The following is a 27,285-nucleotide window of genomic DNA, read 5'->3' on the forward strand; positions in this document are numbered from 1 at the left end:
ACTGAAACAGAATCAAAAGAAAAAAGTTTAAGTTATTATTTTGAGCTACAATATCATTACCATAGTGCAGTCAATAAATGTTGCATATCCTCAACACACAAAACCTTTTCAGGCCAGCCTTGATAAATAGCAAGAAAAAATCAAACAGTATCTTAAATACAAAACTTGCATTGAGATAATTAAATTCATTTAAAAACAGGTAAATACTTTATGAAAAGCGTATTTTATGCAGTACACTTGTGCAGCAATACAAATTAAAAACACATAAAACAACTAAACGAGACCCTGTGATTTCAGGCCCCCTTCTACTGACCAGAAATACACAGAGCTGGGGAACAACACGGGAACTGAAACAGGGTGGCCTGTTTTGGGGAGGTTCTGAGAGTTTGCAGCTCCTGCTTGCTCCAAAGGGGGCTGTAAATTCTCAGCACCTTTCAAAATCAGGCAATAAGGCTTTTACCTTCTCCATAAATTAGTAAAAAAATTATATATTTTGTTTTTCCTCCGACTGCATCTGATCTTACTGATAAACTGCATCAACAAAACATGTAACTACTTAAAACAAAGAAAGCCATGAAAAGTGCCATACTGTAAATTACCAATATATTGTTACCCATTTCACTGTTAACTGGTAACCTAATTATTTGTTAAAAAAAAAAAATGAAGTCAGTGCTGTAGTAAATCTTTGTTTCCTATAAATAGATGATTATAGCACAAAAAAGCTCACAAAAACAAACAAACAAACAAACAAACAAACATACTTACGCTGTTGTAAAAAGTTCAAAAACTTGGCTTGAAAATTGCCTGCCAGAAGTAGCAAAATCCTCTTTCTGCAGGTTGTTTTAATACCACACAGCCCAAGGACAAACACACAGCAAGTTAAAAAACGAAAACAAAAATGCCAACAACATGTAGTAAGGATAGAAAGTGCTGCATATAAACCCCTGATGCACCAAAGATTATAACCAGAGACCACAGGTTTTTCATATATATATATATATATATATGTATATATATTAATTTAAACTGGAACATTCTCCAGCTGCGAAAATAGCCATTTAAAATTTTTCAAACTAGAACACAAAACATATCTGGTACTTCTGATGCATGGGGCTATACATACAGACTCCATGATACAGTATTTCACATAAACGGATTACTATATAACCTCCTTGCTGAGAAGGAGATCCCAAATGCTATTGTAGCAAACCTCCCTCAGCGTCAGAGCTGAGCTGAAAACTACTCGACACCACAAAGATGCATCATCTCTCAATAACCCAGCTGAGATTTTTCCACCAAGATGGCTGCAGCGAGCTGCTGAGCATCCGTCACGTGAGGGTTCTTCTTCATAACGATCCTCACAAGATCGGGGGGGAAGATGTTGCAGAGGTTAATGTAAACCTTCTCCCGGGTGTCTGGGTGCCTTGGAGGGTCTTGAGGGATTCCACAGTAAGGTACGCGCCAGGTCTGGTCCTGCTGTTCAGGTAAGCTTTGGAAGGCAAACTGCTCGTAACACGGCTGTGTGGGGTTACTGGGCAAGGAGTAGGTCTGGCGGAAGCCGTACGCATCCATCCCGTAGCTCTGCCTATCCCAACTTCCAAGCCCATCTTGGCCAGAGTAAGGCTTTCTGTGTCTTAACGGAGAATTATCATACAAACGTGAGTCTGAAATGCTGTCTATTCTCGTGGACACGAGGGCTCTCCCCAGATGCATGGTCTTTGAATGTGACGAACTCTGAGACGTAGAGTAGTCGTTTGGACAACTAGAGCGAGCACCGACTGTTGGATGCTGTAGATGCACAGCCATGTATGGAACTGGAGGTTTGTGGTGATGCTTTGGTTCTTCGTGACTATAGCTTTGCACTCGTGTAAGAGGCTCGTGGTAGCTCTGTAGGAAGGGCTGAGTGTTAAGGCGGCCATGGGGGTGCATGTGTTGGCACTTCAAGTTCTCCTCCAGCTGTGGGTCAGGCGAACTCATGTAAGAGCGGTCGCTGTAACCCACGTAGGAATCACTGCTGCCGCAGCTAACGCTCCCTTCGCTGCTGCAGTCGGAAGCTACAGAGCTAATCCTATAGTCTGTGTCCAAGGAGAAGCACCTTTCAGGACTACGTGGACCAGATATACTGAGATTTGAATATGCACTCAGCATAGAGTAATACCCTGCATCCACAGGTGACTCACATTTTGGATACTGGTCATAAGGCATTGGCGTTCCGTGATTTTTGGTTGCCATCATCACTGTAGGATACTGTCCCTGTGGTCTTTGATCCTGAGGTGGGAAGTGAACTCCGGATGGAAGGCCGTTAGTTAAAGGTGCAGTACTTTGGGGTTTTGCAGCAGGGGAACATGGTATACTAACTAAAGAAGGTACGGACCTGGTTTCCAACTTGTTTTTGGTGGGAAGCTTTTCCTCCAAGTCTTGATAGACTTGAGTCCTTATACTAGGATCTGATTGCCTCTTTGGCGCAGCACGCTTCAGCTCAGAAGTGCTGTCACTTTTAGTGCTACAGGGAACGCTATTGCTTTTTACGAGTCCTCCTTCACTTGTGGTTTTGGCAGCTGTGCTTCTAGACATGGCACGAAGTTCATCAGCTACAGATCGCTGAGGCTGATTTCCTCTTTCTGGATGATAGTATTTGCATTTGTGTCCATAGGTACATTTCTTCCCTATTAATACAAACGTAATCAGATAAAAAAGCTTCAATGAAAATCTGTTAATAATCAAACAACGGAAATGCTCCTCATTTAAATTTTTACTGACGATTTGAAAAACCTTGCAAATGGTTTTGTGAAACACAGAGTGAGATCTCAGGTCTCCTCTCTTTTATTGTGGGGAAAAAGAGGCAGTGGTAGTGTGCTGCATATAGTGCTCCAGGAATGCAAACCAACACTATCAGCCACATTTTGAGCTGAACATGACACTGTCAGGGTGTCTGTAGATACCTGCTGTATTGGGCCAAGGAGATACAAAGGCAGAAAAATTAACAGGAAAGTCCCACAGAGCCATAAGACCAGCAGGTTTCAGTTCAGTCAAGAAGGTTTTGTGCCTGTGGGGTTGCTCAGCGGCTAACGTCAGCTCAACTGATTTTCTGGAAGAAAACTTAAATGTCTTATGAGCAAATCATATTGGAAAAGGGCTTTCTGGAGCTTGCAGAATTTAGGTGCTGTTTTGGATCTATTCCTACTAATGGTTAATATAGTTGATCCTTTAGTTCAACTAGTAGATAGAAATATTCTCTAAATAAAATGTGAAAAAAATCACTTAAGTTTCCATGATCAGCTCAGCATTTCAGACTTTCTCAGGTGAAGACAACAATGCAAAAACCTCTGTTAAAAAGCTTGTATTTTTGGCAGTGTTAAAATAAAGTGGGAGCTTAGTCCCCAGTCCCAGCAGTACAGAAACTCAACAAATTAAACCAAATTACCATATGGACACGGTTGCTTCTTATGTTCTGGCACAATAGGCTTCTTCCTAAGAAAATTGTCCAGACTTGGACCATGGCGGCCAAGAGGATCATCAGGAGGCATAAATCTATAAAGAAAAAAAAATAAATTATGGAGGCAAACAAGCCTTTTCATATTCTTCATGCAATGACCACGAACCTCATGACTGTGTCCTACGCCATAACCTGCCATGCTGGTATTTTTAAGCCTGGGAACTTTGAGAGCTCTTTTGAAAGGCCACCTGTCTGCTGCAGGCACTGCCTGAGAGGTGAGTCATAGCAAGAGACTGTGTGGACACCCCTTGTCTGCTTCAGAGACCTTCAGTCCAGCCCAGCTGGCTGCTCTGTGGCAAAGCCAGGCTGCACACAACCCCTTCCCAAACCAAAGTAAGGGCAGCAATATAGGCAGCGAATTCATAAAATGCCACAACTAACTTTGCAAAACTCTGCTCATTGTGTAGGATTCTTGGATCAGTACTTAGGCACTCAAATACAAGTGCCTGCTTGGCAGAGTACTGAGTTCCTCCCAGTGCAAGAAGCCACCAGCAGTAACTGCAGCTGATCTGTATGCCAGGGTATGAAGGTACCACAGATGGATCTAAGCAGATAGCTGAACTAGAGACCTCCTGAGGTTCATTCCAAAATGAGTTTTTCTATGACTTTAAGATTTAGGAGTCTAACCACAGGCACTCAAAAATGCTGGCTCAGTATATCAGAAGAATTGGAATATTATACCATAGCACACATCTAATATAGTATATCCATTGGCATACACCAAAAGGGGAAGAAATAGCCTAAAAAGATATAACGACATTGTTATAAAAAAGCTCTACCAAAAGACAGAGTTCAAGTATTTTTAATCAGAAGACCAAATCTATCATCAACTATTCCTCTTGTTTTCCTACATGTACCTAATAAATTGGGTGTAAGATAAGAAATTCATACAAGTGTTCAAACTGTCCTTTCCTCAATTATTTTAGTGGCACATATAAAGACAGAATGACTCACTTGTCATTAACAAATGAATACATCAGCAAGCGTTCATCTATGAACTTCTTCCATTCAGGCTTTTCATTAGCTAGATCCCTGTAGTTATCATTAGAAACAATGATGCCATCTGACTCAAAGGCCAACTTCACAATAAATCGGTCATCGTAGCACACCACCCTTCTCCCTTGCACTCGGCGGGATGGTGTGAACACAAGAATCTTCTCCTTTTCTAATTTACGCAAGATTTCTTGATCTACAAGGAATAGGAATCAACAGTTAGAACAATAAAGGAAAGAAAAAGATGTTTGTTTTATCTCCAAAAACATTAGACTTGAGGAAGAAAACCCAAGCATTTAGGACTAAGCATGTCTTAAACGGTTACAGTCCAGCAGAAAGTGTCTGTTACACAGTATTTGAAGTTACAGTCGGCAGTCAATTGGCAATACTTTAAAAAAAAAGAAAAACCCAAACCACACTGAAACCTCCTTCTCCATACAATTTCTCCAAGACCATCACAGGGGACTTTGTTCATGTTGCTGTGGTTAAAAGAAACACGGCATCTCAAAATGCCTGTGAAAAATTCCTCTGGTTGACAAGGGGGAGAAAGAAAAATCTTCAGTCTTATGTTTTGTCAAATAGAAGGGCTATACTCTAGCACAGCCAAGGGCTTCCCATAACTGAGCTCCTTGGTAAAGATAGACCCTTTTGTGGCACCCAGCAAGAAACAGACTTTTAAGTAATTCCAGGAGCTCACATTAATGGCATGAAAGTTTCTGTCCATCAAGAGAAGAGGTTACTACTAGTACCTATAAGGACTAGAAAATCCACATTCTGTCCAAACACTCAGACTCTTCACAAATCATCGAATCATTCTGGTTGGAAGAGACCGTTCAGATCATCGAGTTTGACCATAACCTAACTCTAGCACTAAACCATGTTCCTAGGAACTGTGTCTGTGACCCTTTCAAGCACCTAATGCTAGCAGCATCCCCTAAAAAGATGTCTAATGTCATCTTATAACAAAGAAAAAATTTGTGGTGGGGTTTGTTTAATTTTATTTTACTTCCAGTAATAGTTCAGAACATATCTCTCCTTGAAGGGTTTACAGTTTTACATAAAAAGTCTTAGCAAATCCAAACAGATTTATCTTTAACCCTGCAAAATAACTTTAACATTTTACCTAATTCCTTCTTATCTTACACAGTCTGTAAATCACCTATCCAAAAGCATTAGTGTGTCCAGTTCTGGGCTCCCCAGCTCAAGAAAGACAAGGAATTACTGGAGGGAGTCCAGCAGCAGGCTACAAAGATGATTAAGGGTCTAAAGCATCTTTCTTACAAGGAAAGGCTGAGAGAGTTGTGTCTGTTCAGCCTGAAGAAGAGAAGGCTGAGAGGGGATCTCATCAATGTTTATAAATATCTCAAGGTGGGTGTCAAGAGGATGGACCAGACTCCTTTCAGTGGTGCCCAATGATAGGATAAAGAGCAATGGGCACAGACTGAAGCACAGGAGGTCCCACCTGAGTATGAGGAGAAACTTCTTTACTTTGAGGGTACCAGAGCCCTGGAACAGGCTGCCCAGAGAGGCTGTGGAGTCTCCTTCTCTGGAGACATTCAAAACCTGCCAGGACACATTCCTGTGTGATCTGCTCTGGTGAATCTGCTTTAGCAGGTGGGTTGGACTAGATGAACTCCAGAGGTCCCTCCCAACCCCAACCATTCTGTGATTCTCTGTGTGGGACCTGGTGATCCTGAGGAGCTTTGAAAGATGGCCTAAAGAGGTTGGTCTGAACTAAGATTATGGATGCAGCACCAGTGCACCTAGCACTGAAGCACAGACCCCTTGTGTTGATTCTCCTAGCTGTCACTCTTCTCAGAGCAGACAAGCTATGAAAGAAAAATAAACACAAAGCTAGGCAACATCTGAAACAGCAGAAGATGGTTATGCAGTGAATATGAGTCACAGGTCTTAATAATGGTTTAGATCTCAAATTACTCAACTGTTTTGTAGCAAAAGAAACTTGACAGGGAACATGTTCCGTCTAGGGAAAAAAAAAAGACTCCAACAGGAAGAAATACATCATTAATATTACATATACACAATATATTTGATACAAGCATTTATCTGCTTAGTAGAAAAAGCAGAAGATTTAAAATGAAATCCAGTCTTTTTGTATTCACACACCTCCACCCTGCCATGTGGTAAACAATGAATAAGAGTGTGATGGAAAGTGATTTTTTTTCCTCACTAATGAAGAATAAAAAAATTTGCCATGTGATGGTTGGCAGGTAATAATAAGAAAGATGAAGGTGGTGTTTGATTCAAGCAGCTTAGTAAGTTGCTGATGACACAAAACTCGGGGAGCTGTTGACACTCTGGAGGGCAGAGAGGCCCTGCAGAGAGATATGGACAAACTGCAGAACTGGGCAATCACCAAACACATGAAGTTCAACAAGAGTGAGTGCTGGATTTTCCACCTGGGACATGGCAACCCTGGTTGTACACATGGACTGGGGGATGAGACACTGGAAAGCAGCTCTGCGGAGAGGGTCCTGGGGGTTCTGGTTGATGCCAAGTTGAACATGAGCCAACAGTGTCCCTGGCAGCCAAGGGGCCACCCGTGTCCTGGGCGCACCCAGCACAGCATTGCCAGCCGGGCAGGGAGGGGATTGTCCCGCTCTGCTCTGCACTGGTGCGGCCTCACCTGGAGCTCTGTGTGCAGTGCTGGGTGACACAGGATGAAAAGGATATAAAGCTACTGGAGAGTGTCCAGAAGAGGGACATGAAGTTGGTGGATGGTTTGGAAGGGAAGCCGTATGAGGAGCAGCTAAAGTCACTTGGTTTGTTCAGCCTGGAGGAGACTGAGGGGAGACCTCATTGTGGCTACAGCTTCCTCACAAGGGGAGGAGGAGGGGCAGGCACCAAACTCTTGGAAATGGCAGGAAGATGTGCCAGGGGAGGTTCAGGTTTGACATTAGGAAAAGGTTCTTCCCCCAGAGGGTGCTGGAGCACTAGAACAGGCTCCCCAGGGAGGTGTCACAGCCCCAAGCCTGACAGTGTTCAAGAAGAGACTGGACAACACCCTCAGACACATGGTGTGAACTGTGGGGTTGTCACGTTCAGGGAGAGGAGTTGGACTCGATGATCCTTGTGGGTCCCTTCCAACTCAGGGCATTCTATGATTCTATGATTCTTACAAGTACTGACAGTCTAAAACCACCCTAATGTTAGTCATCCACACCTTTCTAAAAATACCAGGTGGACACATATTTCAGGTGCCTATCTCTGGAAATGGAGTGTCAGCACAATGTATTCCACAAGACTGGTAGCAAACAGGAAGGACGACTCTCCAGCCTTCACACAGAATCAATTGGTTTGATCAAGAAATAAATATCTTCATCATTTTTTTTTCCTAGATAAACAGGTTCAAAATGAAGATTTTCAAAAGCTATCTCACTTGTTAATAGTAACGATGAAAAGGAGAACTGTTCCTCTTCTGTCAGCATAATTCCCGTAACCCCAAGCACAGGCAGTGACTCACCACAGGTGATGGGCGCACACGCCAGCCTGGCAGAATCTTCTCACCACACACAAGACTACCCAATGAATCACTAACTTCAAATCCCTTCACTGCTAATGCTAGATGGGCATAACAGATTTAAAAAATGGCAATTACATTCTTCAAGAAATAAGCAGCAACATTAAGGGAACATTTATCAGGTGAGCAGAAATGGAGGACTTGGAGAAGGCACTGCTTTCTTTTTCCTTCCTGAAGATTGCAATGAAGTTACTACACCAAATATACTTCCTACTACAGTCTTTCATTTCTAAATATTTTTTCATTTGAGTAGTAACATTTATGATGTGCCAAGTATCAAACAAAACAGCAAAGGTGGAACAGAGCTTACCTGTGATAAGAGCGTCAGGTCTCGACTGTTCTTTCCTCCATGCTGGTACAAACACTGTAACATCCTTGTGGCCTCTTTCCAAAAACCAATCTACTGCCAACTTGATTCCTCGACAAGAAAATACTTCTTTGTTCCCATGGCTGAAACACACATTAAAATTCCTTATTATATGACTTTGTTTATTATATGACAGTAAACAGAACACAGAGAAACACGTATCCCAAAGCCACCCTCTTCACTTGCACCATGCTAAAGGCAGCTGGGAGTAAGCCTGAGCCTTGCCCAAACATTGCCATCACTTGCAAAATGGTGTGGAAGAGGGATATCACATCTGCTGAACATTTTAACATCTGTACACAGATTCAACAAGTAAGGAAAAATATAAGCAGAGAGTGTTAAAAAAACTCATAACCCAACCAAAAGTACAGGGTTTAACAGGCACCATGGAGATCTGATGAGGGAAGAGTTCAATGTGTTTAGGAAATGCCATGGATGAGTATGGAGCACTGGGGTGTGTGGTGGCAGGGGAAAAGACAGCAGATCCCCACTGCAGGAGCTCTGTGATGTCCCATCTGAGCAGGGAAAGAGAGAGAAGGACTCCAAGCCCAAGGGGGGGAAGGCACTCTGCAGGACAGATCAGGCAAACTGGAGAGACTGTCCAAAATCAACATGAATTTGCTTAGTACTGCACTTCAGAAGGAGAAATTAATTGTGTATTCAGCAGAAACCCATCAGACACAAGCAAAACAAAAGATGTGCATCTGTTGAGTAATAATTGTCTGAGGTAAGGCAAGAAACACAATTATGTCATTTTCTAAAGGCAGATGAATCTTCAGCCAACTTCTACATCCAGTTTCAGGCACGACATATTACAAATACACAGAGGAACTGGAAAGAATGCAAAACAAAGTCAAACAAGACCTATGGGATGAGGCTGAAGGAAGTGCATTTAGTTAATATGGAGAAAAAAGGCAGTCTGTTCAAGAAAAAATATCTTCAATATATAGAAGGCAATTAAAATAGAGGACAGCAATCAACCATAGGGTGTTGATGGAAAAGTTTTGGTAGCAGGGGGCTGCAGGGTCAGGGGCTGCCCCATGCTGGGCATGCTTAGGTCCAGCTGGCTCCATAGCAGAGAAGAAGGGAATGAGGGACCACCAAAGTCAGAGGAGGAGAAGGTGCCCATGAGGAGCAGGTAACACCCCAGAGACACCACAGCCTGTGGAGAAAGGGAAGAAAAGCATGACAGGAAGGAATAGCAGAGAGAAACCGCCATGTCCTAACCAAAGAAAAACTGAAGCAGGAAAAAATGATCTTTCACTAATATGGTTGGCCTTAAGGAAGGAAAAAATAAATAAAACTGCTTTGAAACAAGATATTGCCTGCTTTTCTCTGCCTCTTCCACAGGAGGAGTTGAAAGATATTTGGCAAATGAAAGTTCAGTGTGCTCTGGGGTTTTGTAAGCTGGTGGTCCTGTATTGGTACTGTGGTTCTTCAGGTTTCTGCAGGGCCCGTTGGTGGCTCAGCTCATTGCCCAGCTTTGCCCACAGTGGCCTTGCTGTGCGTCCCTTGGGTAACTTCTGACTCTCATTCCTGTAAAACTGATTGGGCTGTCATTGATTCACTTCCAGATGCAGCCCCCATAATAAACCTTGTTTGTTTGAAAAAGCTGGAATTTCTCTTTCTGTGAAGAGATCGGGAGGAAAGAAATGCTCCTCCTGTCACAGGGCAGTGTTAGATTAATGGCTGGACTCTTCCAGCCATTGAGTGCCTCTTCCAACCAAAATGATTCTATGATCCCAGCACCTGGTGCCATTCACTGCCTCTCTGAAGGGACCGTGGCACTTGCAGCCACGACGATGGGGAGGAGAAGTGTCTGGGTGAAGTGAGTCTGGGAAAAGGAAAGGACAGATGTTTTTCCCCCTAAGTGTTCTAATGGTTTTCTTCTTTGTTACCTGTTTTCTGAATCAGTAATTAAATATATATGTTAACCTTCCAATAGAAATTCTATTCTATTCTATTCTATTCTATTCTATTCTATTCTATTCTATTCTATTCTATTCTATTCTATTCTATTCTATGCCATGCCATGCCATGCCATGCCATGCCATGCCATGCCATGCCATGCCATGCCATTCTCCTCAAGTTGAGTCTGTCTGGCAGGCAAGAGTATTGGTGAGTGATTTCTCTGTCATTATTTTGATCCATGAGTTTTCTTCCTCCTGTTCCTCCTGTTTTCTCTCCTGTTCTGCTGGTGGAGGGAGCAAGCGCTCAACCGGGTGGGTGCTCAGGTACCAGCCACAGCTGATCCACCATAGTCCCACTGAGCAAGGACAGAAAAGTCCTTAATTAGCATAAGGAACAGTAAAGCAATATGTTAAAAAAATGCGTTCTAACTGATCAATGGGACATTCTGCCCATGGATTTGGTAATCTGCTCACCATACACTTTGCAGAAGTCCGACGGCTCCTCTGAGGCCAGTCTGGGTACTCTGTGCCCAGGAGAAGAAGAGCGACTTGTCTGGGGTCTCTCCCAAGCCCACCACTCTATGCAGCAGAAGAAACACAGGGGCACGGCAGCAAGCTGTTATCTTTCACCAGGCTGGCTTGTTCTGTGTAGCACGTATGCCACAATCTGTTCTCCATAAAGGTAAAAGACAGTTCTTTCACCATGGAGTGATTTGTGGACAATATGATGACAGACAGAGACAGGGATCCTGAAAGTTTCTCCTACTTGCATGTTTCGAGGTAAATAAAAACACCAGAAAGTTATTTTAAAACTTTTTTTTCTCAGTAGTACCTACTATTTCCAGCTTTCTAAAACATAGCACTGCTGTACTCTCCTTGGTACTCTGAGGGAGCCTGAGTAACTGTGCCTTGAAAGAAGTGACACGGTAAAAGTGAGAAAAATTTTGAAACAGTGTTCAGGTTCCAGAAGCCTGTGAGGGAGGTGGTTTACACGTTCACCTGTATCTAGGTGTTGAGAGAGAGTGAGTCATGGCCAACACCTCTCACAAAGCATCATCCTCAGCAGAGGCTGCGTTGAAGGTCACAGGGCCCCAACAAAAGGAAAAAAAAAAAGAGCCCACTACCATTATCTGCGTTTAAGTGAGGAACTGTCCTCCTTCCTCTTCTAATGATGCTGGGAGACAGGACCTGAAAACATAACTGAATACCAAGATCATGCCATTGTTGCCAGCTATAATAATCAAGTTTGTAGATTTTAGCTGCCACAGGGTTTTAAGTCCATCTTCATTGCCTACAGGGCTATACTAGAAACACTGGCAGGAGCAAGACATCGATGTATCTTAATATTCTGTTTAACTATGGGAATAGCCCTCTGCAATAATACATTCCTTGTTTTGTACAGCAACATCACGTAATACACTATTACAATTATGCTGTAATAACACTATAAAAAAGTACATAGCAATATTTTTTCTAGGCATTGTTTTGTATTATACAATTATTCTTGTGCTTGTTTGGCTAAAAGAGTGGCATCTTTGCGTATTTCACTACTTCCCAGGAACGGGAAACCAAAACACACACTTGTATGTCACATTTAAAATACACATGCACACATGCATAGAAAAAATGGCCAACGGTATTTCCAGTCATGGCAAGTCTAATTAAATCTCCCCTCGACAACGTAAAATCAGGACATGCGGGTGCATTCAGCATCCAGCGGGCAGCCCTAAGGCCTCCTTTGCAAAGCCTGAGATACAAGAAGTTACTGTTCCTGCTATCAGCAGGTCACATGCACCATAAACATACTGCAATCCCTTTTAAACAGCCAGGAAGGGCTTGTTCCAGATACTAAATTCCAGTGAAATCACTGTACTGTTATTACTCTAAACAACCTCCATGGTTTCAAATGGATAAAACCACTTTTCACTCCTGACAGCCAATAAGTGTTTTGTTAGACTGCAGTTTAGTTACAGTATGTTTCTTCCCATAAGTCTCAGAAATTATTTCTGGAATGAACTCCTGGCCTCTCTGAAATAAATGGACATTCTTGCCTATTGGTTTCCACCAGGCTGGAATTCAAGTCACACTTTTAAAGGCAGAGGGAGGACCAGGCAGTTCATCCTGAACGTAAATTTTAAATATACTTAAACTCTAAGAAGCAGAAGTGGGAAATACATTACAATACATACTAGCTTTTCTGCATTGCTGAGCAACTGGATTTATAGCTTGTATAAATCCTCACATTTTTTCCGCTCCTTTTCAGACACATGCCTAAGCTGGTATCTGAGTGGATATAAATTCCAAGAATTTTAAATGACTTGTGAGAAAGTCTGAAGAAGATGTGCAATTAAAATCTGTTCTTCTGTTTTGTTGTCATGCAGATGTGATGCTCTCCTTTTTGGGATCTTTGTGCTTCATCAGCTTGATTATACATCAGATGGTAAAAAGACTGAAATCATGCTTCTTCCTCTAACTTTTTCCCTTCTGATTAGTTGTAAAGAATAGGAGGAATGTCTGTACTTCGTCAAGAAACTTTCCTTTAAAAATCTCTTCCCAATTATTACAAGTATGTGAAATCTCAGAGCAGTCAGGATGACAGCGGTAGCCCTGGGTGAGATATTGGTGTATTCTGCTTTGGTTCTGCTTATGGACTATATTTAATCTACCACTGAGTTGAAGGAAGATAAAGTATATTTCTTAAGAAGTATCTATTTCATATTGTGCACAAACAATTCTTTTTATCACCACTTTTATATTTGGTCTGTTGATAGCTGTGGTTTTAGTTTTAAAAGAAAAAAAAAAACCAACATTTCCTGAGCAAAAATCAATCAATCAATCAATCAATCAATCAATCATTTTCTAGGCCATTAGAGTTATAAGAAAGTGATAAGATACAATGAAAACATTTTCATTTTCTCCATCACCTTCCTAGTCCCCAGATGCGATTTTCAAGTTTCTAACTCTTCCCTCCTCTACCCTTCCCTGGTGAGGCTGTATTTGAGTGTTGTGTCCAGTTCTGGATTCCCCAGTTTTAGAAGGACAAGGAATTACTGGAGGGAGTCCAGCAGCGGGCTACAAAGATGATTAGGGGTCTGGAGCATCTCTCTTAGAAGGAGAGACTGAGAGAGCTGGGTCTGTTCAGGCTGGAGAAGAGAAGGCTGAGAGGGGATCTCATCAGTATAAATATCTCCAAGGTGGGTGTCAAGAGGATAGACCAGACTCCTTTCAGTGGTGCCCAATGATAGGATGAGGGGCAACAGGCACAAACTGAAGCACAGGAATTTAGAGAGTTACCGAACTATTTTCTTTCATTGTGTTCCAGCAGGAAAACAGTGTTCAGTCCATAGCGTAGAAAGATAAGGATTTCCACCCGTTATCAGATTAGTGACTCGTCAGCCTGGCAGTCTGGTTTTGTCACTAGTCTTAATTTTTTAATAGAAGCTCCACTGATTTCCTAATCACAGTAATAATTTGTCCCAAAGCATTTCTCAGTAACCTGGCCCTTCTATCAGCTCTGCATTTGTTCCTTATATATACATTTTGGTGTTGACACTAAACGAATGAAACAGATCCCAAATGTGTGGTTGTTTGGGGTTTTTTTATTATTATTATTATTGTTGGGTTTTTTTCATCTTCCCATTAGCCCATGAGAAATCACTCCAGTGCTTTGAGGTCTTTGAAGGAAAAAAAGCCCTGGAAGCTGTACCACCTTTCAAAATGTCTTTTGTCCATAGGGCTTCCAATGGCAGGGCACACTACGGAGAGTGGCAAGCACGGTCACCAGCCAGACACGTACGTGCGTGTCTGACTGAGCACGAGTCACGCACTTGGTAGTCAGAGGGCAAAAAAGGCAAAGAGAAGTTATATTCAAATCTGCCAGTGACAAGCTCCTATCCATGTGATCGTGACTTGTTGGAAAAATATTTTATCTATTCCTTAAAGTGACTTCTCAAAATAACGTAAGAAACAAGTCAGGCTGCGAGGAAAATGCTATGTTAGACTGCCCGTGCCTCTGAAAGATGAACGTCTGAATCAAGACACCAAGGTACCATCACTTCTATCCAGCTCAGCAACCCACTCGCTGAGAAGAGGCTAATCCAGCTTAATTGTTAATTGTATTGTTACACATGCGATTAAATTGCCAGATGAAAACTATGCCTGGCATAGATGAGACAAATCAAACCATCCTCTGGTTGACTCTGCAGGGAGTGATTTGCAGTTGTGGAAAAACTTCTGTGTAGACATGGTATCAGCAAACCTTACCACCCTGTTCCAGTTCAAAGAAGAGTGAGAGTCCCTTGTTATAAGGAGTCACATGGAAAACACAAGGGTTAAGGGGTGCAAGATACTCCTGGGGAGATTCCAATTAGACTCAAGAGGAAAATGTTTTACAATGAGAACAAACAGCCATTGGAATAATCTCCCCAGGGAAGTGGTAGGTTCCCCAATACCGGACACTTGTACAATCTGGCTGGACAGGGGGCTGGGTCATCTTGCCTAGACTGTGCTTTTGCCAAGAAAGGTTGGACCAGGTGATCTTTGAGGTCCCTTCCAATTTGGTATTCCAAGATTCTGTCATTATGATTCTGTCATTATGGCCAAATGACCTGCCTCATGGTTAACACAGGGGTACAAGACTCAGTTGCCTAAGCAGAGGTGCAGAGGTGTCTAATGCTGGTTTAGGCCCTTTTGGGTATCTCACACTTCCTCCAGCTGAATACCGCTCCTGAACAGTACTGGGGTTTCTGTCGCGTCTGTCAGACCTGCATATATGTTTGTAATGCCACCAAGCACCTAGAACATTCACAGATAGCTGGACAGCTGAGCACGAAAGCTGTAAGAAAACTGTAAAATACCTGTTTTAAATGGGAGTGCATTTAACTAAAAAACAGAACTCCCAAACCAGCATTGTCCTCTGACAAGTAAGTATGCAATGGTTATCTCACAGTGTGTTTCCCGTTGCACAATGAAGTACCATCAAGCACTATTTAAACATACAGGCCAAGGTTTTCCAAAGGGGGAAGCTGAAGTGCATCACCTCCATGGACTGGGAATCCTAAGGGTAAAGTTTTCAGAAGAATGTAATTGCTCAAAACAAGATTCATTTATTCCAACCTGCAAACCCAGAAGGCACATGATCAAAACGCTTCAGTTCTTTTGCCTTTATCATCTAAAAGTGGTTGTCTAAAAATTACAATACAGCAAATAAAATATCCATTTATTTGCTTATTGGTGTTGTCTTCATGTTGCTCTCTCTGTAAGCACAGCAGACTGTTGCCTGTATGTTTTCAACACAGAATTTTATGTTCATTTTCATAAAACTTGAAACTCATTCTTTTCGCTGTTAGCAAACACAGTCTGAAGGCACCCAGGTTCAGCCAGGGAAAACTAACAAAAATTCTCCCACTGTCTTTGTAACTAAAAACTCTGTTTCTTATTCCTTACTTCTTGGTTGTAAAAGCCTGTCTTTGATTACAGTAAAGGGAAGAAACACAGCAATAACCAATTTTAGGCAATTTTAGCATCGCAACCTTATCCTTTTTAAGGGCAAGCAAAGGAAAAGGACGGTGAAAATATCCTGCAGATGTAGGGATGAAGAGCTGATAATCTGCTGTTGCTAGATGCACACAAATCACTTTCTTTCGCCTACCTCGGTTGTGTAAAGGGAAAATTTACAGTAGCTTAAATCTCATCACACAGAACACAGAACTACTATTGACTGAAATGTGCTATCTGTCTAGTATCTATGCTGTGAAGTTTACACTAGAGTGCATTGTTGTAGCAGTGGACATATGATGGCTAGGGTTCAGTGGACTCATGAGGGCTAGGGTTCTAAATGAAGATTTTTCATTACAGCATTATCATCTACATGCAAAAAAAAGCCCACCTTATGAAGCAGGGTTAGAGCTACACAGTTCTCTGGAAAGCCAACAGAGGTCACCGCTCAGGTGTGGCATGATGAAATCCTGTGTCCTGTCCCTCAGTCCAGCCCCGCTCTTGGCTGTGGGAAATGTCTACCAAGAGCTCCACCATTGCTCTAGGGCATTCTTCAATTTGCTGCTCAGCTCTGATGTTAAGTTTACACACACACACAGAAAAATTAGTCTCACCTGTAAGAGCACTCTAACAAAAGACTTCAGGTGTGTTAGGCTTAAATGCATAGTCATCTTTCCTCTTCTGGAAAAGGAATAAGTCAATACCATGAAAACCAGAATAATGAAAGAACAAGACCAGATCTGAAGCATCCCATAGAAACTACATGGTGATTCTTCAAGTCCTAGCCTGTAAAAGCCACCTATTTGCTATTCAGTTGAAAGAGTGGGTTTGCTTTGTTTTTAAAACTTTAACCAATTTGTACTCTTTAGCCAATACTGGATCTTTAAACTTGAAATACATGAGATGCATGTGATCAACTGTTTTCAGCTTAAGGCACAAATGACATGCAACGCTGCCTCAAGGTATAAGAAAAGCTTTCCAAGGATTAGCAAAAGCCAGAGGTTGTTTGTTGTTTTTTTTTTTAACTACAGTTTGCTGAAGCAGCTTGTCTGGAGCAGGAGTAGTCACCAGCCTAGATCACCATACTCTGGCTCTGGCTGGCCAGAATAAGTTATTCTGGCCCAAGTCTTGCTCTGTGCTGCCCTCAAGGAACTCACAAATCCACCCATCATCAGTGGCCATTTCCCATTAGCAACTCCAAAGCGAACTCATTGGCCACAGCTTCGGAAAGCAAAGAGGAAAGAACAGACTGTGACAACTTATAGTTTAGTTACTCATAACAGGACCCTGGACATTTAGATAGAGACATTTGAACAAGATTGTCTGAATTTCTGCAGGTGAATTTCTGTATCTTCCCTACTGCTTTGAACATTGTTCTTTATTGTGTAAAAGCTGAAATCTTTAAGTATTTAAAGTGCTTATTCACTATTACATATTTTCTTGAAGGGGAAGGGACAGATCCTGCTGGTAAATAACTGGTTTGCACAGCTGGTGTCAGCAACATAGAGTCAGTCATCTTTTACAAACAAGGGACCAGCTCTCATAATCAAGGACTAATTTCTAGGTAAAGGTGGGATCCACTCGACCAAGCAGAACAAAAGCACCTTTACCAACTGGCTGACCAAAAGCAGGGCAAAAGTATCTTTGCCAATAGTCTGGCCAACACAGCAAGGCATGAACAATCCAGGAAGTTTCTGGAGTGCCTTGATGATAATTTCTTAACATGGGTGACTGAGGACCCAATGAGGGAACCTGCTGGACCTCTTACTTACAAACAAAGAACAACTGGTCAGAGATGTGAAGGTCAGGTGCAGCCTTAGCTGCAGTGACCATGAGTGGTGGAATCCAGGATCCTGTGAAGAAGAACCAAGGCAAAAAGCAGAATCACAACCTCAGACTTCAGGAGAGCAGACTCTGGCCTGTTCAGGAGAATCCCAATGTGATATGACCCTGGATAGAAGAGAGGCACAGGAGAGTTGGTTCATTTTCAAGGATCACCTCTGCCAAGATCAAGATTGGTCCACTCTGATGTGCAGGAAGTTAGGCAAAGGTGACAGAGCAAGACTTTCCCTCAGCAGAAGTTAGGGAACATCAAACTGGGACATTCTCAAGCTGCTGGGCCCTGATGGGATGCCCACAAGCATCCTGAGGGAGTTGGCTTATGACACTGCAAGGTCACTCAGTAATCTCTGAAAGAATACAGTGACTGGGGACCAGAAGAGAGCAAATATTCTGTCTGTTTTCAAGGCAGGCACAAGAAAGTTATCTTAGAGAACTACAGGCTGGTCAGCCTCACCCTGATCCCTGTAGAGGTAATAGAAGCCCTGAGGAGAAGGACTTGAGGATGTTGGCTGATGAGAAGATCAACATGAGCCAGCAACGTGAGCCTGCAGCCCAGAAATTCAACTGTATCCTGGGCTACAGCAAAGGAAGCATGACCAGGAGGTCGAGCGTGGTGATTCTGCCTCTCTACTCCACTCTCATGAGAATCCACCTGCAGTACTTGCATCCCGCTCTGGGGCCTCCAACAGGAGAAGGACATGGACCTGCTGGAGAGGGTCCAGAGGAGGGCCACAAAGATAATCAGAGGGCTGGAGCACCTCTCCTGTGAAGAGAGGCTGAGACAGTTGGGCTTGTTCAGCCTGGAGAACAGAAGGCTCCAGGGAGACCTTATAGCAGCCTTCCAGTACCTAAAAGGAGCCTACAAGAAAGCCAGAGAGGGATTTCTTACAACGGCATGTAGTGATAAGACAAGGGGTAACGGCTTTAAATTGAAAAAAACAGTAGATTTAGATTAGATGTAAGGAAGAAATTATTTACCATGAGGGTGATGAGGCACTGGAACGGGCTGCCCAGAGAAGCTGTAGACGCCTTATCCTTGGGAGTGTTCAAGGCCAGGCTGGATGGGGCTTTGAGCAACCTGGTCTAGTGCAAGGTGTCCCTGCTCATGGCAGGGGGGTTGAAACTAGATGATCTTTAAGGTCTCTTCCAACTCAGTGTCCCTTCCAACCATTCGATGATGCTATGAGCCCTTTCCTTACACATTATGTAGATTGAGTGAAGACAATTTGGAACAGTCAGCATGGATTTATGAAGGGGAAATACAGCTGACCAACCCCACAGTCTTCTATGGTAAGATGACTGGCTCAGTGGATTAGGAGAGCAGTGGATTAGGAGAGCAGTGGATGCTGTTTATGGCGGTTTTAGCAAAGCTTTTGACACTGTCTCTTATAACATCTTCACTGACAAACTAATGAAGTATGGGCATCATAAGAGGACAGAGAGGTGGACTGAAATGTGGCTGAACTGCTCCCCTCTAAGGATTATGATTAAGTAGCATACAGTCCACCCGGAGGACAATCAGTACTGGTGTATCCCAGGGAGTGATACTGGGGAAAGCATTGCTTAACATCTTCATCAATGACAATGGGGAATAAAGAGGACAGAGACTGACTTCTCACTGGCGTCCAGTCAGAGGACAAGAGGCAATGGGCACAAACTGGAATACAAGAAATGTTTAAAAATAAAAAAAAGGTTTTTACAGCAAGGACATTCCAACATTGGCCCAGAGAACATGTCAAGTCTCCATCCTTGGAGACATACGAAACCCAGCTTGACATGGCCTTGAATTGACACTGTTCTGTGCAGCAGATTGGACTAGAAGATCTCCAGAGGTTCCTTTCAAACTGAATGATTCTGTGATTAAATTTGGTAGAAAACAAGTAAAGACCTGTTAATTTAATTATTGGATACAGAAGGTTGTTATATTAATAGATTTAATCTAAGACCCTTTAGCATCCATAACATGTATTCATGTCTGTCTCGTTTTATGTAGGTGGTCAAGAAACTAAATTGAGCATAGGAAGGCAGGTCCTAAATATTTATGCTAATAGCTTAATAAACATTATGGAAAAGTGACTGAGCTACTTCTGGAACGTGTTCAGCGCAGTCTGTGGGAGAAGTCCACCCACCAAATCCAAACTGTGGTAACTAGGTAACGTACAACTGTTTTGGATTTATCTAAAATACAATTCAAGCCCATTTCTCTGGGTAACTTCTTGGTTGAGTACCAGAATAGTATTTGTTCCAACTGGACATACTTCCTTTACAGCTTAAATTGCACAAAAAAGATTAGGAATGACACATCAGGTAGAAAGAACTCACAGGAATACCTCATTTACAAAAAAGTAATAACCTTGCTCTACTGGGTAACACATCTGCTTGAGAAAATAGAAACTCATATTGGCACAAATAAAAGCTGCATTTAAATTTCATTTTTAAAAGCCTCATTTAAAGGTAAATGACTTGATCAGGAACTAAAAAAAAAAACCTTGGGTCTTTAGCCCTGAAATGTCTTGCACAAACTTTTATTACTAAGCTAATAAAAACCACATCTATCAAGTCATCAGAAAACTAAAACTGACCTTCTAAACCATGGTGCTAGTCATCAGATAATCCTTATGAGTTATCCAATTAGTTACTATCAATTTGTCATTTATACAGCCATAAAAAAACATCTCTCAGCACGTGTCTGCCATTTCCTTCTCCCTCTAATTACCGATGAAGCATGAACCTCCTGCCCCCCCCGACAAGTTTCTTGCTCTGCACCTGGGGCCAGGATGAGTGAATGCTGTAGGCAAATGTTATCTGTGGGCGTGTAAGTGAAAGTCTAAAGCGTAGTAATCTCAGGAATTAATGGCAATAAAACCTAACTCCAAATCTGATAACCAAGGCTAATTTTACCAACAGACAAATTATCACAGAACAGCCTACCAAGGCAAAGTATAACTTAAGCCACTTAATTCTAAATCGCTACTTTATAATCTTAAGAAATCTTACCTTTTCTTCAACCTCCTGTATGTAACTGGATACACCAATTGCCCATAGCAATGGTGCCTACCAAAAATTAATTAAGTACTAGACTGGCAGTGGGAAGGAGAGATGTGACAGCTGTCTACAACGGGAGACTGGCATTACCCCATGGTTGTTCTAACGGTGAGTAAAACCACCAAACTCTTGCACACCTCTAGCCTGATCACACGATTGGCATACTGCGTGGTTGATGAACATGCTTGCGAGACAACCTGCTCTTAGTTTTGGGTAATTATAGTGAGCATCGGTGCTTGAATGAGACAAGGTCATTCTGTTTCCATTTAAATATAAAAGCAAAAGCTTCACGGTCACATACCTCATTGCAACGTTGCTGCCATCAATAACTATTGGCCTCAGGTTGTCACCGTCCTCCGTCACATCCTGCTGCAGCGGAGACTCTGATCTCTGAGACTCTATGGAAGACGCTTCACGCATTACACTAGTGTTAGCATTAGTTACAGTCTGATCAGTCTCAGTTTTATTCCCAAGTTTGACAAGTTCTCCCAAAATATCATTTATTAAAGCATCAGTACCAAGTTTATTCAGTACAAGTTGAACCTGCTCTTCAGAGTAACCCAACTTAAGTGCAAACTCCAGTTTGGTTTGATATTCTTTCACCACATCAGGGGCCTTTTTGACTTCCTTAGGTACTATCTGAGCCTCTTCTATCTTAAAGTCTTGAAAGATTTCATTTCTTTTCAGTATATGAGGCCCTAAGCAAGGAGATCGGCACAGCTGTCGGTGAGTCTTAGGTAAATGTGATTCTGACGTGGAACTATTCAGTCTCTCTGAATCATTATCAGAATTTGTGCTTTCTTCAGAGTCACAGCTGGAGCTTCCAGAAGTCTCTTCAGATGCCTCCTTGTCTACACCCTCTTTCCTAGAATTAACCTTATCCATCGTTGGCTTCTCCGCCATTGACCAAGGTACAATTGCATTTATTTGTGTGCCAGTGCTCCCCACATAAAGGTGGCCTAAGTCACGCCCCAGGTGATCCTTCAAGCCCATGAAGCTGCTGCATGTACTTGACTCCACTTTGCTGTTTTGCTTGTATTCCTGAATATAAAGTGTCCCGTATTCCTAAAGAGAGAAAAAAAAACGACATTGCAACTGGTTACACATATTACTTGTTTCGTATTTCCTTGCTGCTTCCTCAGAACTGCATTTATTCTCTCCCAGCAGAGATTTTTTTTTAACATGGAAAACTTCTTTTGGAAAAACTTTTCCTAAAGAATATACATAGGTAAGCAGATGAACAACTGATCATCTGTCTTCTGACTGTATCTAATGCTCTTACTTGAACATTTCTAGAAATGGGTTTATGAAGGAACAGGAAGCCAAACACTGCAAGTTTACCTGCTGTAATGCAAAGACAGAAGTCTTGTCACAATTTAAAGGAAACAAGATGTTTCTTCTATCTTAAACCAGTATTGAAACAACAACAAAAAATGCAGATGTAAAATACAAGTACTAGAAAAACTTTTTAAACTAAACTCTCTGTTGAACAGAAATAAACTAGCATAGTACTAGATTATCTGGCTTATTAGTTAAATATAAGACAACATAACACATCAATTAGTAACAGAAAACATTATTAAATAAAAACATATTGGTCTTAAAACCCACTATCAGTTCACTGAATACACTCAAACTATTTCTGAATGCCTTTATAGAGTGATAATTAAGTCAAGAAAGACTAACTGCTCTCACCAGAGTGTTGCATTACTAACACATGCAGCATTTAGAGACAGGAATTGATCTAATGGCCAATAAAGCCAATGGAAGTCTTTGCACTGATTGCAACAGACCATTCATCAAGCCAACAAGGTAATAAAATTAAAAGCTGATTTCAATGCTCAGAGTAAATTTGTGCAAGTTTTTTGCCGAATCAGAACTAAATATATAGATAGAAGTCATATAGGAAGAATGGAAGAAGAAAAGTTGCAGTTTTCTGAACTTCATACACTTGCCACATCAGTTTTTCTGGAGGAATTTTGCATAATGGTATTTATACAGAAGTTTGCTATCCATTTCATTACCAAGATTACTTCCACAATCTACATTTAAAAGAAGATTGCTACATCTTTATTTTGTTGTTTTAAACAGGAATCTCTGCTAATTGCTTCAATAAAGTAAAAGATAAATTATTTCTCACAGATAAAAACGGACCATATGGACCAATTGTACTGCAAGGTTACAATGAAAAAGAATAATTTACATTAAGGAAAGGCTATGAAACAAAGAGTTCTTTCACACTTCCATCTCGCAAGGCAGAACATAAAAGTAAGATACAGAGGCAAAGGATTTCACTTGAAATTGACAGATACATTACAGACACAAATTTCATCAAGGAGGATATACTGAGAAAAAAACATGATGTCAAACAGAAACTCTTGATCATTACTAATACAAATTACAGGTATGTCTTGCAAACAGCCAAAATTTCTGACAGCAAATACGTTAACTCTCCTTTCCGTTTACAGGTCAGCATTTAAGAGTGACTCAGTATTTTTAAAATAACGAGTACTTTACCCTTCTTGGGATAAAATTTTGAGAATGCACACAAAAGAATTCATCCAGGTTTAAGACTAGAGAGAACAAAGCAAAGAATCCAATCTGTGGTTTAGTAAAAGCAGACTCAATGGGCACTGAGTGCCAAGCATCATCACTGTGGTGGAGCTTTTCGGTTATGGGGCAAAAACCCCTTACTTTACCTAAGCTTTTCTAGTTAAAATAAATAAATGAAAATATATAACCACCGTTTCACCTCCAACACCTTAATCCAGGCAAGACTGATATGAAAGAAAATAGTCAAGTTCCATTTAGATATGATCTTGTTAGAAGGCAGCAGGTCTGTAATACTCTCAAGCAGTGTATCAAGGAATATTACTTTCTCTTCACTTGAAGCTTTAGGATTTCAAGCAACACCACAGATTAAATACAATGAGAATTTAGGAAATTAGCCTTTTCACACAGTGATTTATTAACTAACGTAATGCACTCAATGCCACAGTGCTAGTAACAAATCACAACAATATCCCAATAAAAGGATACAGTTAAAAAACCCAACACTGTGGCCCTCACAGAACTGACACCCAAAAAAAAGAAAATCTCTCAAACAAGAAACCCCTATTGGAAGCGAGGCTGCTTAGCAACAGCCTGTAGTTGCTAGGATGCGCTCCTTTAACATACCATCATGAATACTAGCACAGCAAAAGAATAATTTGGTATGAACAAAAGCCCATGAAAGAGAGCGGGACTTAAGTGCGTCTGGTTTCCCCTCGGAGAACAATGCAGCTGCCAAACCGATCTGGAAGCCCCGACATTATTGTTCCACCAACCCCACAATCTGCTCTGACTCAAGGAAGTCTAGTTAATGGGCAACACTTTTAAGCTGGACTGAAAAGTTGAGCTGGCTCATGTACCGCTGCTGCAGAATACGGGGAGATAATGGGTCACTGCCTAAATCCATGTACTGTGAAATGTCATTTTAGTATTGAACTAAAAGTAGAGTGAGGTTTTTTTTGGAAGGGGGGACGAGGAGGTTGCATATTAACAGCATGGAATAAACAAAGCCTGAAGTGCACAGATCAGAAAGAGGATTTTTTTTTTATTGTCAGTTAAAATAATACTTAAGTCATTCTCCAATCGCTTCTTCCTTGAAGTTTAAGTGCTTTACAGCAACTACAATCATAAGAGCCTCCAGTGGGATTCAAAGAAGGCACTAGCATATGAATGCATCAGAAGATCTGGCATTATATGAAACGTACTCTAGATGATTTGCACATCAACTGCCTATGAAAAATGACCATAAACTGAGCTTTGTCCATTGTTGGGAATGTATACATAATCAGCCTCACATCTATCTGCTTTACGTCTCCTGTCAATCTCCATCTTGCTCTAGTATACAATGGCTTCTTTTGCACAGAACTCTACTGTTTTTCAGAAACTGTTTAAAGTGGGTAATATGAGCAGGAGCTTTAAAATCTGCCACAGACAGTATACAGTCATCATACTATTGCTTCAAAAGTGTAGTTAAAATTATGTTTATACAGTAAATCCAAAGCTAAAGATTCTAAAATAGTTTGGTATAAGCAGTTCCCTATTCCTGGCATTTGGTCTAAACCCTGCACACAAACTATTTCTTTTCAGCCAAATTTTTACAATGTCTGTGAACTTCGTACACCGTGTTCGTGGTCAGCAGCACATTTCTCTTAGAAATGCTAGACTTCGGAGGTCCCAACATGATGTCCTTTATCAGATTCATTGATTAGAACCACGCAAATCAGATGTCCCTGTTGAGCACTGCTGGAATTGATGATTTTGTCTTGATTTGGTTAGTAAAGAGCAACATGCCAGACAGTCTATCTGAATGAATGTGTATTCCAAATAAACACTAGTGTACCTATGTATAGGACAATGAAGCTCATGAAAACCACAAAAGGTCACGTTTATCCAAGGAGTAACATCAGATAAGAAGAACTCTTTGCGCTTTATTTGCAAAGAACTCTCATTATGCACGTATGGCTTTTAAGCATGCTTAATGATGCAACACAATATAGCTAAGAAAAATATCTGCTATCAATTCTGACTCAACTGGGAAACAAATGAACAAACAAAAATCAGCCAAAAAATTCTTGTCAAGAAAGTTTTTAACTTTTGGCTATGCTCACCACAGCTGAGTATCAGAACTTCTATTTATAAATAAGTTAATAAAATGAGTAACTCTCAATTTACACACATTTATGATAATGTCAGTTTTAAACTACAACCTGTTTAAAACTACAATATCTACAGAACTTGCACTAGGTTCACTGTTAAAGGCTTAAATTACTGTATTACCGAGTCAAAGACATTTATCAAGTATAACTGTAATACTCCAGATGAGCACTGTGCTACTACACTGTAGAAGTGTAATCTTTTCACACTTCTTAGAAGTCTCCACCATTTTCCACTAACCACTAACAACAATCAGCTCATTAATTGATCTTCACACAAAACACAAATATTTGTTGAAGGGATGCAAGCAAGCAGATCACCTAATCTTTTAATGTGTATTCAGAATATCTTCCACTTAGAACTGAGCATAAGAAAAGCAGTTTAATGCAAATTTAGTTTACACAGGAAAATAACAAGAGTAAATGGGCATGTCGTGTGGCACAGTATAACAGAAATCATGTATTCTCAAAAGACTGTCCAAAGTTTCTGAACATACATTCTACAGTGAAATAGTTCAGCATGTTTTCACACTGGCAGGCTTTTTCTAAGTCTTCTAAACACAAAATGGAAAATATTGAAATCCCAGTTTGTTGAAACACTGTCATTACTTGTCACAAACAGGAGAGAGAGTTGATCAGAAAAGAAAAAAAACGCACGTATCAGTTATCCAAATGATAAAGATACTGCAACAATGCAAATAAAACAACGAATATGCAATAAATACCTACTGCTGTAGTTTCTATGTATTTAATTACCATTGTATTTCAGTGAGTGCTGTTGTCTGCATCATTCTATCCAACAAAGGAAGGATGTCCCATTGAACAGATTGGTTAATGCTCTGGGGCAACAGATGTCTACTGGAACTGCAGGAGACCAGCAACTGGTGGCCTGCCCATCTTCTGAAAACTTTCAATAGACTCATGCATATGTTCACACAATAGGGCATGTGGTAGAAATGCAAACCTCTTTTTAACCCTTTTATATGCTCCCTTTCCCTCCCAGCTGATATATGAAAGTCTTTGGGGTTTTTTTGGTGTTTTTTGTTTGTTTGTTTGTTTTTTTCTTTACAGGATCCTTGGAACACAGGCTCATGGAGTATATAGTGCTTGTTCTTCAGCCTCACATCTGAACTCAAAATATAAAACAAAACAGATTAGAAACTTTATAAAAATAGTCAGGCTAGATCTAAGATGCTTACAAATACCTTTCAAAGCACAAAACCTTCGACCAGAACCTGTTCTCATCTGAGAGCATCCTAATGCTCTATCTTGCACTACAGTATCTTCAGGTAGCCCACAATGGAGCTCCTCCTGTTTTCACAAGCACAAGAAATTTCATCCATTGTATGTTATAATAGCAAAGTTGTTTGATTGTTTTTTTCTTACAGGTTTTTTCTACCAGCAAAAAACTAAAGTAAATAACAGCTTATTTGGGGAGGAGGGGAAAAAAAAAAGGGTAAATACCTATAACTTAAAGTTGAAACCTCCCCTTTCCCCAGGGGGCTAGAGGAGAATTGGTTCCATTCATGGCTACTGCCTACCATTTTCAAATTCTTGGAAACACCATTACTGATGCTTTTGAAAGTTCCTTAATACAAAATGCTGGGTGAGATCATCGGTCTTTAATACACTTGGTCTTCAGATATAACTATTTTTCTTTCCCTCTTTTTCCAAGAGAGACCCAAAGTGTGCCAGTCTCAGCTGACACACACACTAGCTACATTGTCTGAACGCAAACTGATGCGCTGAAACACCAGAAAGGTGAAACGTCCCGTTTCTGCAGAGAAGCCCCTATACTTACGTTCGCTGGAAAACACACAGACATTGGTTTCCTGTAGCTGTTCCAGAAGCAACTCCTTAACACGATTTCAGCTGCAGACTTCAGGCAAGCA

At 41.2% G+C, this 27,285-nt stretch overlaps 1 protein-coding gene across 1 annotated transcript; it reads right to left on the minus strand.

Annotated features, from left to right (window-relative positions):
• Window positions 1–1,269: 1,269 nt before the first annotated feature.
• On the minus strand, window positions 1,270–27,218 carry ZC3H12C (zinc finger CCCH-type containing 12C; the record flags this gene model as incomplete). The annotated part of the gene is made up of 6 exons (XM_080363263.1): window positions 1,270–2,666; window positions 3,425–3,531; window positions 4,451–4,685; window positions 8,341–8,480; window positions 20,992–21,755; window positions 27,195–27,218. The coding sequence occupies 6 exons, from the start codon at window positions 27,216–27,218 to the stop codon at window positions 1,270–1,272; spliced, it is 2,667 nt and encodes an 888-aa protein (XP_080219389.1).
• Between the last annotated feature and the right edge of the window lie 67 nt (window positions 27,219–27,285).

This window comes from Nesoenas mayeri, assembly GCF_963082525.1.
Source record: "Nesoenas mayeri genome assembly, chromosome: 1".
NCBI classification, from domain to species: Eukaryota; Metazoa; Chordata; class Aves; order Columbiformes; family Columbidae; genus Nesoenas; species Nesoenas mayeri.